Source organism: Delphinus delphis, chromosome 20, assembly GCF_949987515.2.
Source record: "Delphinus delphis chromosome 20, mDelDel1.2, whole genome shotgun sequence".
Classification (NCBI taxonomy): Eukaryota; Metazoa; Chordata; class Mammalia; order Artiodactyla; family Delphinidae; genus Delphinus; species Delphinus delphis.
In genome coordinates this window covers 52,832,859-52,848,131 of record NC_082702.1, presented here as the reverse complement: position 1 = coordinate 52,848,131, position 15,273 = coordinate 52,832,859, and the positions used below count along the sequence as shown (strand labels likewise).

The 15,273-nt window shown below is 44.6% G+C and overlaps 1 protein-coding gene across 1 annotated transcript in view; it reads right to left on the bottom strand.

Moving 5' to 3' along the window:
• Window positions 1-601: 601 nt before the first annotated feature.
• Window positions 602-15,273, bottom strand: part of PLCG2 (phospholipase C gamma 2) — a 146,521-nt gene continuing 131,849 nt past the window's right edge. Inside the window, exons 31-33 of the mRNA XM_059998978.1 lie at window positions 11,218-11,306; window positions 1,617-1,801; window positions 602-922 (exon numbers count right to left, since the gene is read on the bottom strand). Of these exons, the coding sequence (XP_059854961.1) occupies window positions 880-922; window positions 1,617-1,801; window positions 11,218-11,306 (317 nt within the window). The 3' untranslated portion in view covers window positions 602-879. The remainder of the gene's footprint in view (window positions 923-1,616; window positions 1,802-11,217; window positions 11,307-15,273) is intronic.

Below are 15,273 nucleotides of genomic sequence, written 5' to 3'. Positions count from 1 at the left end.
GAATCTGAGATTTTCTGTAGTTTCCTAAGGCTTTGCTCACTGCTCCAGAAAACTGGATAATCCAGAGAGCCTACCCTGTATCACGCCGTTTAAGCAGTGAGTGACCTCTTGCCTGTGGACAGCTGCAGACCCGGAACTTCCCTATGGCTATGCAGCCAGCTCATAAGTGGACGGAGCAGGGGTGAGTGAGAAGCTGGCCGCGCCTTCAGGGGCTCTGATCAGCTCTGTAAATCAAAAAGGCCCCAAGATTTCCACCCTTGACCCCCACTGCCCCAGTCACGAAGCAAGTCTCTGTCTTAATGGATGGGCTCCACCCCCAGCCCCGTGTCGTGTATGGCAGCAGGTCGGTTCAGCCTGCTGGTGGTAGTTAAAGTGCTTTGACCCAGGGCAGGGCTAGGGCTCCTCTCTGGGCCCTGGTAAATTCTGATGGCCTTAAGGGTGTTCAAATCGTTTCCAGAATCTAATGAATTAGTTCCTTAGAGATGGGGCTCATCTTCTGTGGAAGTCAGTTACCTGGGTCTTTAGGGGCCAGGGAAGGAATCCTGCTCACTCTACAGGTCGTGCACAGAAGCTCTAACCGATCAAGAGTTGCATTGCTTTTATTCAGTGAGGTCTGGAACACGAGAGGCCGAATGTGAGCAGGTTTTGGGGGTCCTCTATAGAGACTATAAGTTAAGAAATTGTCCAAGTCGAGAAAGTTACCAGGAAATTACCCCAACTCATGCCACTTGGGTCGACTTCAGAAACGTCATCTCGCTGACAGGCTTGAGGAGAGGATGACGTCACACATGAGCATGTTCCCAGGGTCCGAAGAGAGCACACAGTCCTACATGCAAACACACGCGCACACACGACACCTTTACACATGGAGCCCGGCTTCTATGAGTAGAACTTGCTGTTGCTGACTCTCTTCTCTCTTAACCTGAAATGAAACAGATTTCACCGTCATCCATTAGTCTAGGACATGGGCCACGTGCTGAACTCTGACATTTCTCTGTCCACACATGTGCAGGATATTCGGGGCTGCAGGGTACAGGGCAGAGTTGGGAGAAGTGAGTCCCTGGCAAAGACACGTAACTTCCGTGGATCTGTTTCCTCACTGGTCGTTGTCCTGGGGTCACTGCTACCGTGTAGGCGTGGTCAAGAGGAAATGAAAGTAACATGGTAAGGAGTCTCCATGCTGTTTGCAACAGAGGTTGCTGCTGGCGTTTTCTTGACGATAGCTCTTGGTGGAGCAGGACTGCCTGGCACACTTGGCTGGCCCTCCTTACGCGTCCGTAGCACAATTCAAAGCATCCCTTCTTGCGGAGGGGAGGGATTCTGTTTCGATTTAGGAACCACTGGACTAGCCCATGCTTGGGAAGTCCGGAAGCGTTCCTTAAACAGTAGTGGTCGTGGCTTATTTGCACTCTGACACTCAAGTGTCCCTCTCATGAGGGCAGTTCGGCTTAGGGAAGGTGCAGATGCTTAAGCTCTAACTGTAAGTAATTGATGGAGCAAAGAGAAGTAGAGGCAAGGGTGTCAGGATTTCTAAAGATGGAGGCTTTCCCGCAGCCCTGGCCCCAGGGCCCAGCATCACAGTGGCTACAGGGTCTGCGGGCGGGGGGCTGACCCACCTGCGGTTGCACTTCTCCTGGTACAGCTGCAGCTGGTTCTCGTTGACGTTGAACTCTCTGACCAGGGCATCCCGGTTGGCGCTGCGCAAGTTCTGGTGTGTGTCGTACAGGAAGAGCTGGTTGTTCAGTTCTTCTTGCCGCCTCCGCAGCTGGCGGCAGGAGGAGTAAAGCTCCTCTTCGCTCTCCTGGAGAACAGAGGTGAGAACAACCATGTGGGCACAGTGTCCTCCAAACCAGGATGTGGGGCATGGCACCTGGAGGGTGTGAGGGAAGGGAGCACAGGGCAGACCTGTCATCTGCTGGGACCTTCCCAGAAAATCTAGGGCCTCTTTTAACCAAAGATAAACTTGCAGTCACTTACTCCACAGGAAGCAAGCAGTTTAGAAACTCTGGTTCTCGAGGAGGGGGAGCTTTACTGTGAAACACTGAAATAACAAATGCACTGCCCGCTGATCCTGTTTCTTAATTAAATCTGTTTTTCCGTGGGTCTGTGTCACCTTCTGGCTCTCATCCAAATGCAAAGGCTCTGTGCTTATAGTGGAACACAGCAGGTGAGGCAGAGGGCAGCCTGGATGGGAGGTAGATTAGTGGTGGCCTGGGGGCTGGAGTGAGTGGAGACAGCTAATGAGCAGGAGTTGCTTTCTGGGGTGATGAAAATATTCCCAAACTGGTCATGATGATGGTTACACAACGCTGAATAGACTAAAAACGACTGAACTGTATGCTTTTAAGTGGGTGGAATGTACGGTATACGAATTATAGCTCAATAAACTTGTCACCCCCGCTGTGGCAAAAAGAGGCAGGGAAACATTAGGCTATACCCCCAGAGATGGGCTTGTCACTCTGGCCAGTAACGATGACTCCCCTGTCACCGCCACCTCCAGCGTGTGACCCAAACCAGGCAGATGGGTAGCAGCCCTGGGCCTCTGGTCAGTGCTCTTGGTAAAAAGCAAGTTTCTTTTCTTGGGGATCAGTGGAAAGAGTGATGATTGTTTCCAGTTGCTAGCGGTCCCTTTGCTATCACGTCGAGAAGGAGAGGGAAACAGAGCCACTGGGAGAGCACCTGGATCCAGCCATGACTGTAACAAGCCCTACTCCTAAACCCCGCAGTTGTCCGAGCCAAAATATTCCCCCCATTATGCTAAGGGGAAAAAAAAATCTTATCGGGTAAGGTGTTTGTATTTCAGCATGGGAGGAAGAGGGTGTGTTGCCTCACTGATGTTTTTAAAAGGTCTCTGTCTATTGTGCAAAGGATGGCTACTCAGGGGGTGGGTCTAGTGGCTGTTACCACTGGTGCAGTAGGTCGAGAGACTCCAGGGCTAAAAACGGGCATCCATATACACAAGTGGGCTGCTTTTGTCATTTATTTTTATAAAACGTGGCTCAGACCATAGCTTGGTCTGAAATTTTTTTCTCACCTTAACGACCTAACAAACCATCATGGATATCCCCGGGGTAACAGGTAGACTCTGACTTTGGAGAGTGGGGAGAGAGGTGGTAAAGGTTATTCTAGCCACTGGCACAGTGCCGAGGAGTAAAACGATGATTGTCTTTGCACAAGGAGTGGAGGTAAAATGGGTAGTTCTTGGTAACTGATTCAACGTACTGAGTGAGGCACTGGCAAGGGTCCATAGTGACTTGTCTTAAACGTTTATCCTTCCTCAAGGAGACCAGCTTTCCTTCCTATTAAAACTAAAGAACAAAACGAAAGCCACATTGAAGTCTTCACGCTGTACTACAAATGGTCTCTTTTCACCTGCTCTCCGCCTAGAAGAAAACAACTTACGTTGCTTTCATATGTGTAATGATGAGTAGCACTGATGTATATACACTACCAAATGTAGAAGAAATAGCTAGTGGGAAGCAGCCGCATAGCACAGGGAGATCAGCTCGGTGCTTTGTGACCACCTAGAGGGGTGGGACAGGGAGGGTGGGAGGGAGGCTCAAGAGGGAGGGGATATGGGGACATATGTATGCATATGGCTGATTCACTTTGTTATACAGCAGAAACTAACACTGTAAAGCAATTATATTCCAATAAGGATGTAAAAAAAAATACACCTTTTCCACTAATGCTTTTAAAATTGCAGGCCTTTGTCTCCTTTTCTGAATCCCAAAGCATTTACAGCTGTGATATAATTTAGTCCTATGAGATACAACATACATTCAGAAAAGTACGTAAAACATATATACAGTTTAGTGAATAACTATAAAGCAAACAGCTATGGAGACACCAGCAAGTCAAGAAACAGAGCAAGTCAAGAAACATAGAGTAGACTATGTTTACTCTATGTACCCCTCCCAATGTACCCCTCCCAATCAAGACTCCCTCCTTCCCTCTTAGAATTTTGTGATAATTATTTCCTGGCTTTCTGTTGAGTCTGAGTTGTCACAAAAATTTAGTTTTTCTTTTCCAAGTCAATGGTTATTTCTGTTTTCTAATACATGGATCTTACCAATTTTTCTCACCATTGCTTCTTGCATTACATTCCTTCTTGCTTACCATGGTCATTCTCTTAGCAAAGCTTATTAGTACTAAATTATCTGTCTTTGCATTTCTGAAAATACCTTCATTTTGCCCTCGCTCTTGAATGGTAGCTCTTAGGATGTAGAATATCTAGACCCACAGCTGTGTATCTAAGGCATGTTGAAGGTATCCCTTAGTCTTCAGGCTGTTATTGCTATACATGGAAGCACTGCTGTTATGTGTCAGTCGTCTGTAGTTAATCTGTCTTTTCTTTTATAATTTTCTCTTTACTCTGTATTCTGCCATTTCAGTAGAATATGCCTGAATGTGGGTCTCTATACTGCTCTGTTTATAGTTGGAGGATGCTTGTCTCTTCATTGCTGGAACATTCTCAGCCATGGTTATTCCAATGTTGGAGCTTCTCATTTTACGCTTTTTTTTTTTTTTTTTTTTTTTGCTCTTTTAGTATTTTTACCTTGTCTTGCTGTATTAAAGCAAATTCCCCAAACACAATCTTCACATTTATTAATTCTTTCCTTAACTGTACCCATTCTGTAATTTCCTACTTATTAATCTTTAAAAACTTTTTTCAGGACTTTTTGATTCATCTTTCCAGGGATTTCTTTATTGGTCCTTTCATTCCTACCTTTTCTGATTAATTTTAAGAAGGGTGGCTCTTTTTAAAATCCATGCATCCACTGGGTTCCCTTTTAAATTTTTTTTTAAATTTCAAAGTTATTTTCAGATTCACTGGAGTCAATTCTCTTGCTTTTGTGCTTGTGAGATATATTAGCATTATTTTCCTTGAGTGTTAAAATTTTAATGTGCAAGCTCATCTGGAATGGGAAGTTTCTTTCCTCCTTCAGTCTATGCACGGGCATCTGGTTTTCTGAATGCTCTAAATGGGGGACTCCCAAGGGCAGGGCCAGCAGTGTTACAGTGATAGTCTGGGGCTCTAGGTTCTCAGGAATACTACTAACCCTGTCTGTGTCCTGACTGCAGGGCTGTATCCACTTTTATCCCATCCCCTCAAGCAAGCAGCTGACTGCTGGCCTAAGTCCTGGGCACCTGCCAAATCTCTTTTCATGAAGGGTGTTTCAGAAGAGTGAAGCCCACTGGCCCCAGGCCATCTATCTGTGTACAGTCTATGTACAGTCCCATTTGTATTAGCACACACAAATGAAATACATAAATTATGTATCCAAACACAAGGAGGAATAAAAAGAACAAAACGCTAAGGAGAGACTGAATCAGTGAAGATAAATTTAGAAATGGCTGAATTGGTAAACCCAAATACAAAATAAATGCAAGAGCGAGGTTGTTTTATGGGAAAAATACAGAGTCAATGAAGTAGATAATCTGTTATCTATACTAATCTAGGAAGGTATGGAAGGCTTGATTTGTGACCCAGGATATGATCTATCCTGGAGAATGTTCCATGAGCACTTGAGAAGAAAGTGTATTCTGGTGTCTTTGGATGGAATGTCCTATAAATATCAATTAAGTCCATCTTGTTTAATGTATCATTTAAAGCTTGTATTTCCTTATTTATTTTCATCTTGGATGATCTGTGCATTGGTGAAAGTGGGGTGTTAAAGTCCCCTACTATGATCGTGTTACTGTCGATTTCCCCTTTTATGGCTATTAGCATTTGCCTTTTGTATTGAGGTGCTTCTATGTTGGGTGCATAAATATTTATCATTGTTACATCCTCTTCTGGATTGATCCCTTGATCATTACGCAGTGTCCTTCTTTGTCTCTTGTAATAGTCTTTATTTTAAAGTCTGTTTTGTCTGATATGAAAATTGCTACTCCAGCTTTCTTTTGATTTCCATTTGCATGGAATATCTTTTTCCATCCCCTCACTTTCAGTCTGTATGTGTCCCTAGGTCTGAAGTGGGTCTCTTGTAGACAGCACATATACGGGTCCTGTTTTTGTATCCATTCAGCCAGTCTGTGTCTTTTGGTGGGAGCATTTAATCCATTTACATTTAAGGTAGTTATCAATATGTATGTTCCTATTACCATTTTCTTAATTGAATTGATTTGCATTTGTTATTAGAGGTCTTTTCCTTCTCTTGTGTTTCCTGCCTAGAGAAGTTCTTTAGCATTTGTTGTAAAGCTGGTTTGGTGGTGCCGAATTCTCTTAGCTTTGGCTTGTCTGTAAAGGTTTTAATTTCTCCGTCGAATCTGAATGAGATCCTTGCTGGGTAATCTTGGTTGTAGGTTTTTCCCTTTCATCACTTTAATATATCCTGCCACTCCCTTCTGGCTTGCAGAGTTTCTCCTGAAAGATGAGCTGTTAACCTTATGGGGATTCCCTTGTATGTTGTTTTTCCCTTGCTGCTTTTAATATTTTTTCTTTGTATTTTATTTGATAGTTTGATTAGTATGTGTCTTGGTGTGTTTTCTCCTTGGATTTATCCTGTATGGGCCTCTGTGCTTCCTGGACTTGATCATTTCCTTTCCCGTATTAGGGAAGTTTTCAACTATAATCTCGTCAAATATTTTCTCAGACCCTTGCTTTTTCACTTCTTCTTCTGGGACCCCTATAATTCGAATGTTGGTGCAATTAATGTCCCAGAGGTCTCTGAGACTGTCCTCAATTCTTTTCATACTTTTTTCTTTATTCTGCTCTGTGGTAGTTATTTGCACTATTTTATCTTCCAGGTCACTTATCCGTTCTTCTGCCTCAGTTATTCTGCTATTGATCCCTTCTAGAGAATTTTAAATTTCATTTATTGTGTTGTTCATCATTGTTTGCTCTTTAGTTCTTCTAGGTCCTTGTTAAACGTTTCTTGTATTTTCAGCATTCTGTATCCAAGATTTTGGATCATCTTTACTTTTATTACTCTGAATTCTTTTTCAGGTAGACTGCCTATTTCCTCTTCTTTTGTTTGTTCTGGTGGATCTTGTCTTTCTGGTGGGCAGGACCATGTCCGGTAGTGTGTTTTGGGGTGTCTGTGACCTTATGATTTTAGGCCGCCTCTCTGCTAATGGGTGGGATTGTGTTCTTCTCTTGCTAGTTGTTTGGCATAGGGTGTCCAGCACTGTAGCTTGCTGGTCGTTGAGTGGACTAATGTGGCTCTGTTTATGTACTGAATTTTTTAATTCAAAAGATAATTTTTTTTTTGGTTTCAAATTCCAGAAGGTCTTTTTTAGAGCTTTAATGTACCTCCAAATAAAGCACTGATGTGTTAGGGGTCTCATAAGATGCTTCCGGCAGCTCTAGTTCAACTGCCAGGCACCTGTACCGGGTATTCACCTGGTCTTTCCTAGTCGCTACGTGCCTGGTTTTCCACTGCATGCTCACGGCTCTGTATGTGCAGCAGTCCCACCAAGGCACTGGGACACAGTGGAGGCACCTGGTTTCTGCTGTTTGGGAGCAGCACTGGTCCAGCTCTGGCTGTTGAGGCACGAGGAGGGCCTTTCTCTCTGTCTCCAGGTCTCACGACTGTAAAGAAGTCTTTCCCAATGTCCAACGCCAGGCCCAGCTCAGCTCCCGAGTGCAGCACCCCCTACTCATCCTCCAGGAGTTCAGTGTGCCCCGCAGCCCTTCTCCAGAGGGATATGTGTGAATCCACACGTCGGCTCTGGCTGAGCCTTGCTGGGAACCACAGACCCTGGTCTTTCCAACTAGGCCACTCTACCCCTTGTACCTTAGCTCCCACCCAGCATGAAGGTGAGCGCTGACGACCCCGGGATCTGTACTCAGAGATCCTGGGGCTGCCAGTTTTCTCAAACGTACCCTCCGGATACTGCTAGCTTGCCCGGCGATAATAATTAGGGTGACTATTCAAGCTTCCGTATTTCTCCTGCTCCATTCTTCTGAATCTCACAAGTCTAGATCATTTGAGTGAAGGAGGCCATTTTCAATTAAGGGCAGGATTGCATATAATACACATCAACTTAAAAGAAACTGTTTACTTCCAGAGCGCACAATTCGACATGTATCCAAAAATATATGGTCTTTTATTTTCCTCTTTGACCTACCATTCCATTGCGAAGTAGCTAGCCTCAGGAAGTAATTTTTAATCAATGTTATATGAAGACCTTCATTATTATAAAGTAAAAAGGTGCAAACCACCTAACTGTCCGTCAGTGGGAGAAAGGCTAAGTGAATTAGGGACCTCCACCTGATGAAACAGGCATTAATGGCTTTGAAAATGGTAAGAATATGGAAAAATGCTTAGCATCATCTGTGAAGTGAATAAAGGGCACATATTCATATTATATGAATCCAACTATGAAAATACCATACGCAAAAAATTATCAGGCAAAGGAAAGATATCTAAATGCTAGCAGTAGTTATGTACAGGTGGTTTATGGGATTTTTTCAACCTCCCCCTTCCTTCGTTTTCCTGCTTCTCAAATTAAGTATCATAGGTAATAAAATGGTGTTAAAAAGACCCTCTGTAAACCATATATACAGCTAAGAGAGTAACAGAATTGATAAGTGATTGTGACATTTAAATGGCTTCTTCAGAAAGGGCTCAACGTGCTTACTGACAGCTTTCTGGGGGCTTTAAACTCTTATCGCAACCAGTGTTTCACGAGTAAACTCCATCTCAGCTCGCACTGGATCCATTCTTTGCTCAGACAAGGCTTTCTGGAAGCTGTTTACCAGAGAGTGTGCCTGGCGTCACAGAGGATACATGATAAATAAAACGTGGTTTGACCTTGGGCACCCAGGTGTCCCAAACACACACCTCTCATCACAGTGTGGGGCACACAGGCCAGATGGTGCCTGTGAATGGCTTACAACCAGGTGACAGGTGTGGAATTAAATAAAAGCTCGGGAAGCAGTAGCAAAGATGAAACCTGCACGTACTCAGACAACTTTTCCCCTGGGAACCCCACACAAAGCCCCCTCTTCCCCCCACCCTCTCAGTGGCCTCCCCAGCAGAAGCTTCCCTCATTAAGGAAGTCAAAGCTGGATAAATACATTTTCTTTTAAATACACTAATTGCATCTGCCGCCGGTGCTACCTAGTCATTTAAATTCTTTATAATGCTTCCAGGTTGTTTAACGACAGCTTTGTAGAGCAGTGTGTAGACGAATGCTCAACGAGGACTACCAGGAAAGGGAGGAACGTATATAAAACTTTCATGTCGGGTTTCCCTGGTGGCGCAGTGGTTGAGAGTCCGCCTGCCGATGCAGGGGATGTGGGTTCGTGCCCCAGTCCGGGAAGATCCCACATGCCGCGGAGCGGCTGGGTCCGTGAGCCATGGCCGCTGAGCCTGCGCGTCCGGAGCCTGTGCTCCGCAACGGGAGAGGCCACAGCAGTGAGAGGCCCGCGTACCGCAAAAAAGAAAAAAAAAAAAAAATCTTTCATGTCGAGCATTTCTATCACTTCGAATCATGAAAGGTCATTTTTTGGATCCATAATTTAAGGCTCAAGTGAAAACTGATCTTCATATAAACATTACATTTACTTTGACAGAGTCCAAAGTGCTATAACATTTAAAGTGTGTTTCAAAATGGAAAACCTTCATTATCCGTCCCCTTATCTTTTTCTGACAGTTTCATCATCACGAGCTTATTTTATACCAACAAACTGTCACTGAGGTTCTTTGGCCCCACCTACTGTGCCTGGTATTTTTGCATCCTCTTCCACCTTGATGCTTCTAAACTGCTTTTGAAACTATCAAGGTTATCAAAACTGAACGGAAGGCAAACAAACAGCTATGCAGAAAACCTAACGTTAGGCTTTTAACTGCATGGGCGATGACTATGGCTGTTCAAAGGCATCCCCCTCCTTGCCTTCTCTCTTCCCCACTGGATGGTGCTCAGCTCTACAGGCACACCTGGGAGATACTGCAGGTTGGGTTCCAGACCATCCCAATAAAGTGAATAGTGCAGTAAAGCGAGTCACACACATTTTTTGGTTTCCTTGTGCATGTAAGAGTCACGTTTCCACTGTACTATATTAACTATGTCTAAAAAACAATGTACCTACCTTAACTAAAAATACTTTATTGCTAAAAAATGCTAACCGTCATCTGAACAAGTCATGGTAATAACAGCCAAGATCACTGATCAGCATAACAAATACAGTAATAATGAAAGAGTTTGAAATATGCAAATTACCAAAACGTGAGACGGAGACATGAAGAGAGCAAATGCTGTTGGAAAAACGGTGCCAACAGACTTGCTGGTCACAGGGTTGCCATAACCCTTTAATTCGTTTAAAAAAACGCAGTATCTGCAAAGCGCAATAAAACGAGGTATGCAACACTGACCAAGCCCACGTCAGCCCTCCGGGTTTTCCAGGTTCTCCCAAGAGAACTGGGGCGAGCACAGATTCACCCAGCCCATGCTGAGTGTTGTGGTTAGGGGAGTGGAAAGACCTTGGGAGACTGTACTGGCCACATATGGGGCCTAGTGGGGTTCGTTCTATAAGAGAGGCCGTCACAGAGACTCGGAAGCTCTAGAATCACAATACATACCATCAAACCCAAGACCGGAACTCCCCACTCCTCGGTGCTGCGTTCTTAACCTTGGTCCTCACCCACCTTATCTCATCCTCTTTCATAATTCAAGGAGGCCAAGCCCTTTCCATCCAGCCTACCCAAACTGGTTAACCAAAGGAGAGAATAAGTGTCTTCAAGGCTGCTGCAAACCGAAAGAACAAGAAGGCAGGCTCCACCAACAGCACACAGAACCACAAAAGGAGTGCCGCTCGCTGTGGGAACTTGAGGTCCATGAATTCCCTTCCCCAGGACAAGCCATGACAAAGCTTTGCTGGATGCTTGCAGACCTTTGGAAGGTGAGGTAAACCAACAGGTGAGGTAAAGCACGCAGGAAAGATGCGTTTACCTAGAAGAGCACTGTCTTGCCTGGCTCTGGCTAAAATGAAACCAAAGAACTTCCAAAGAGCTTCTCCCTTTCCAACTACACAACCTCTTCACAGAATCATATAGCATCCTGCCAGAAGAAAGGCCGCTGGAAGGAAAACCCTAGGACCTCGGAGGAAATCTGTAGCTAAAAGGAATCCTTCTTTTATGATGTGGCATGTTTGGCTAGATAATTCTCCATGTGTTCCAAGTCCCTCAGCCATACTCATTGGTCGTCTCCACCCCACCAGCAGACATAAATAGCTCAGGGCACCCCAGCTGGAGGGTCTCCACCCACCAGGACTGGCCGCATCTCACAGAAAACCAGGAGGGAAGCCAGCTCCATGTCTTCACTGTAGCCGTTCTTCAGGGGAACAGATCTAAATCCTGCAGAGTGGAAAAACAACACCAAGGCAGGCAGTTAATGTCACACCTTTGCTTTCTTGGAGTACCCAGGGATCACATACCCAGTACAAGGAGCAGAGGAGTCAGTGCCCCATGCTGGGGGCTGACTTCCTTCCTGGATGCCACAGGTCCCACCCTGATGGCTGGGGAGGGAGGCTGCAGAACACAGCCTTGACTGACAGGTCCATCCGGAGAAGTGAAGTTAAAAATACCTGTCATCTAGAAATTGAAAATGACTCACTCAGAGCGAATTAAAACCCACAGAACATTGCACATTGAATTCAGAGCGACTACAGCTGTAGTTTCAATTCCTTAAATACTCCTGATGAGGCCAAAGACTCAAAGGAGTAATGAATCCCCACATTGTTTCTGCACTTAGCCCTTTACAAAGCTTAGGACGAGGGAGCGTTTTCTCTTTAAAGATTTCCAAGGGGAAGAAATCTTCCTGTCCCCTGGCAGTTCACAGCAGCATTGATCATTCTCCTCTAAAAGCCATTCCCAATTTACAATTAGGACCTGTGTCTGACGGTCTTTTAAATGTTTCTTTTTATTTAGGAGAGGGTTGAGGTGGGGCTGAATTCCCCCCACCCCTCCCCATTAAGTAATGTTTAAGGCAACACCTCTCAAGGTTGGTTGGTTTGCTTGTTTTGCTGAAGTAGTATAACTGAATACACAGTAGAAATTAAAGTCTCGCTTCCACACACTCATAACCCCTTATTCCAGAAGGAACCACTGTTAACAGTATCTTTCCAAAATAGCCTATGCATGTTTGTTTCCCTTAAAATCGCAAAGGATAGTACGCTGCCCAGCAATTCTGTACCTTACAGTTTCCATTGACCACTGTATCTTAAGGATTTACTATATAGCCCTAGTATCACTTTGAAAGTTTTTAAATTGAAATATAGTTGACGTACAATATTATGTTAGTTTCAGGTGTATTACATAGTGATTTGATATTTGCATACATTATGAAATGATCACCACAGTAATTCTAGTAACCATCTGTGCCCAAAGTTAGTACAATATTACTGGCCATATTCCTTATGCTTTTATATTATATCCCAGTAGCTTCTTTGTAAGGAGAGATTTGTACCTTGAAAGTTTCTTATTTGCACTGTATCTACTGATTGTCTGGGACAAGCAACGCTCAAAGTAGGGCATGTGGTCTAGTTTCTCTGTGCCTTCCACCACTCAGGTTTTGGCTTGTTTGATGACTATTCTTATTTCTCTTAGAGAACCTGTTTTTAGTCTGTCAGTTGATTTATCACCTTTAAATAATATCTATTGAATCCCTCACTTTCCACTGCTAATGATGAGGAAATTGGCATGCTTACGTAACCCTATAGCTTCTCTCCCTTTTCCTCCCCTAATCTGGGTAAGCTGTATTATTATTTCTCCATCAACATGGTGTGTAATATTTGTGTTCCATTTTGTAACCATAATTCTCCCACAAAGGGAGGCTTAGTTCTGTAAAAGAACGTGACAAGGAACACTTGTATACTCACAACCTAAATCTTACCATTAACCTTTCACTATACTTATGTTTATCCACCCACCAATCTATCACGTGTGATATTTACTTCATATTTCAAAGAAAGATGAAGGCCTCTGTACACTTCTCCTTATGTCAGCATGAATCTCATTAACAAGAAGTCAATATTTGTTCAGTGTCCCTTTTGTGATATAAAATTTACAATGAAATGCACAAATTTTTAAAAATGTCCAATGCTCACCACCTTCTCACTGAACTGAACTTTTCCATCAATATTTTGGCTGGCTAAATTTGTCTTTTGTATTCTTGAATACGAGCTCATGGGACATATAATCCCCGGACTGTGCATGTGTGAACACATCCATCCTGTGATTTTATACTTGAGTGACAGTGTGAGTGGGTATAAAACTCTCAGGTCACACTCTTTTCCCAACACTGCTCTCCTTGAATTTTGCTGTAGAGAAGTTTTCTGGCCTATTTTCCCCTTAGAGGTGTTGGGAATTATGGTGTTGTGGATCACCTGTGGGTCTTATTAAAATGCAGATCCTGACTCCAGAGATCTGGGATGGGGCCGAGATTCTGCATCTCTACCGAGCTGATCTATGAACAGTGCGGAAGCAGTCAGTCTAGGTATTGATTGATGTTAGAACGTGCTGAACTGCTGTGCGCTGTGGCGTTCTGGGGGGCAGCCCGTGCACCCCGAGCAAAGTGGTGCGGCCCAGCGCGTGCCTCCAAAGTTGGAGAAGTGAGCTCTGTCCCTCCTTCGGCTGGACGTCTCCAGTTCCACATACCTCCTGTCACTGCTCAAGCCTCATTTTTAGGAGCAGCCCTTCACATAGATTGGGAGTAGGGCTGAACGGTGTTTGCCAATTTCACTAAAAATAGTTTGGTTCCGTTTTTCTTCTTACTGGTTTTGGTTACATCACAGAGGAAAGGGAAACAGAGACGTCTTTGGACGTAGCATCAGTATTTTTGGCTTATTAGGAGTAGGGGAGGCCCTGAGTGTGGCCTGTGGAGTAGGGAAGAACATGGGGTTTGAATCCCAGCTCTGGTCAGAAAGGTGCGTGACCTTGACCTAGTTAATTAACATCTCTAGGCCCAAAGTGCTTATATTTAAAGAGCGGAGATGATAAAACCCCTTTCACAGGACTGCTGTGAGGATTAAAAGAGAAAGAGTTTAAGGCAGCAAGCACAATAAAGGCTGCTTGCTTCTTTCCCGAGCTCCAGCTGGCTTAAAAGCTTAAGTGCGTCTCTAATGACAACGGGCAGAGTTTATTTTCGAGTTCGATGCCTTATGCACAAAGGTATTGTTATTCGGTGTCACGCCTTCCATGAATATGGATGTACGAGGCAGTGCTAGCAGCGGGACACAGAGAGAAGGTCTTACTGGGAGCATCTCACAGCTGGGGGAAGGGTCACGTTTTTTATCATCCTTGAGATGTTGTTTTTTAAATCTCTCCAAGCTAAGCCGTAGCATTTTCTAGATGATTCAGCAGGACACTGTTAGGTGGCTGGTCAAGAGGGTTCCTCGGCTGACCTCTCTCTAAGCCTTGGGAGGGGCTACGGTTCACATCCCTCCTCAGGGACCCCGTAAGGAGGGGGAAACAGCAGAGCCACTGCTCTGTGCAGGATGAGTCCAGGGGAGGTGGGTTAGGAAGGGGTGGGCACAGTTACCACAAAAAGAAATATGTCCTAAGCCTTACTTATTGGGCTAATGTAAAAGAGGCAAATTGCAGAGTAAAGTCCTGCGGCTAAGTTGCTGGGTTTAGTTTCCAGTGGGGGCAAGTTAACCAAGGGGGCTGGCAAACGTCAGGCCTCTTGGACCTTCCAACCGAGTGTTCACTGCTGTCATTAAATCAGGAAGATGGTACTTCTTCTCAAGTTCCTGTTTCATCTACTCATTCGCTTAGGACTGTGTTTCCTCGATAGGACGGGCAGCCTAGGTCTCACCCGGTTTTCTGCGAGTGCCCTCTGAGGAGCTGGCCACACATGAAGATTCCTGGGCCCACCCAGCCTGGCTGAACGGGAACACCCTGGGATGGGCCTGCATTTTCTAACTGGAACACCCCACACACAGGTCTAGTTGTAGAAATGATTAGGTGTGTATGATATAAATGTAGGGACTATCTGGTAAGTTCCAAGTTTAGAAAAAATTTAAAAAAAAATAGGAAACAGGACCCAAGGTTTCCAAACAACATCAAGAGAAAAGACTCTTTGTATACAGATCACTGAAATGACAGTGATCTCTGGCTCTCGAAAAATGACCCTTGGAAAATAGGGGAACAGTGAGTGACCTCATGAGGAATTTAGAAGGATCTATGACTGGGGTCTCTCAGAAATACAGGGCCCTTCTCAAAGCATGAAGGGGTTTCGTGTGGGAAAGGAATCACAAGAAGAAGAAGTGAGTCAACCATCCCAACCTCATAGAAGAAGAAGGTGGTGCTCCGACAGCCCAGG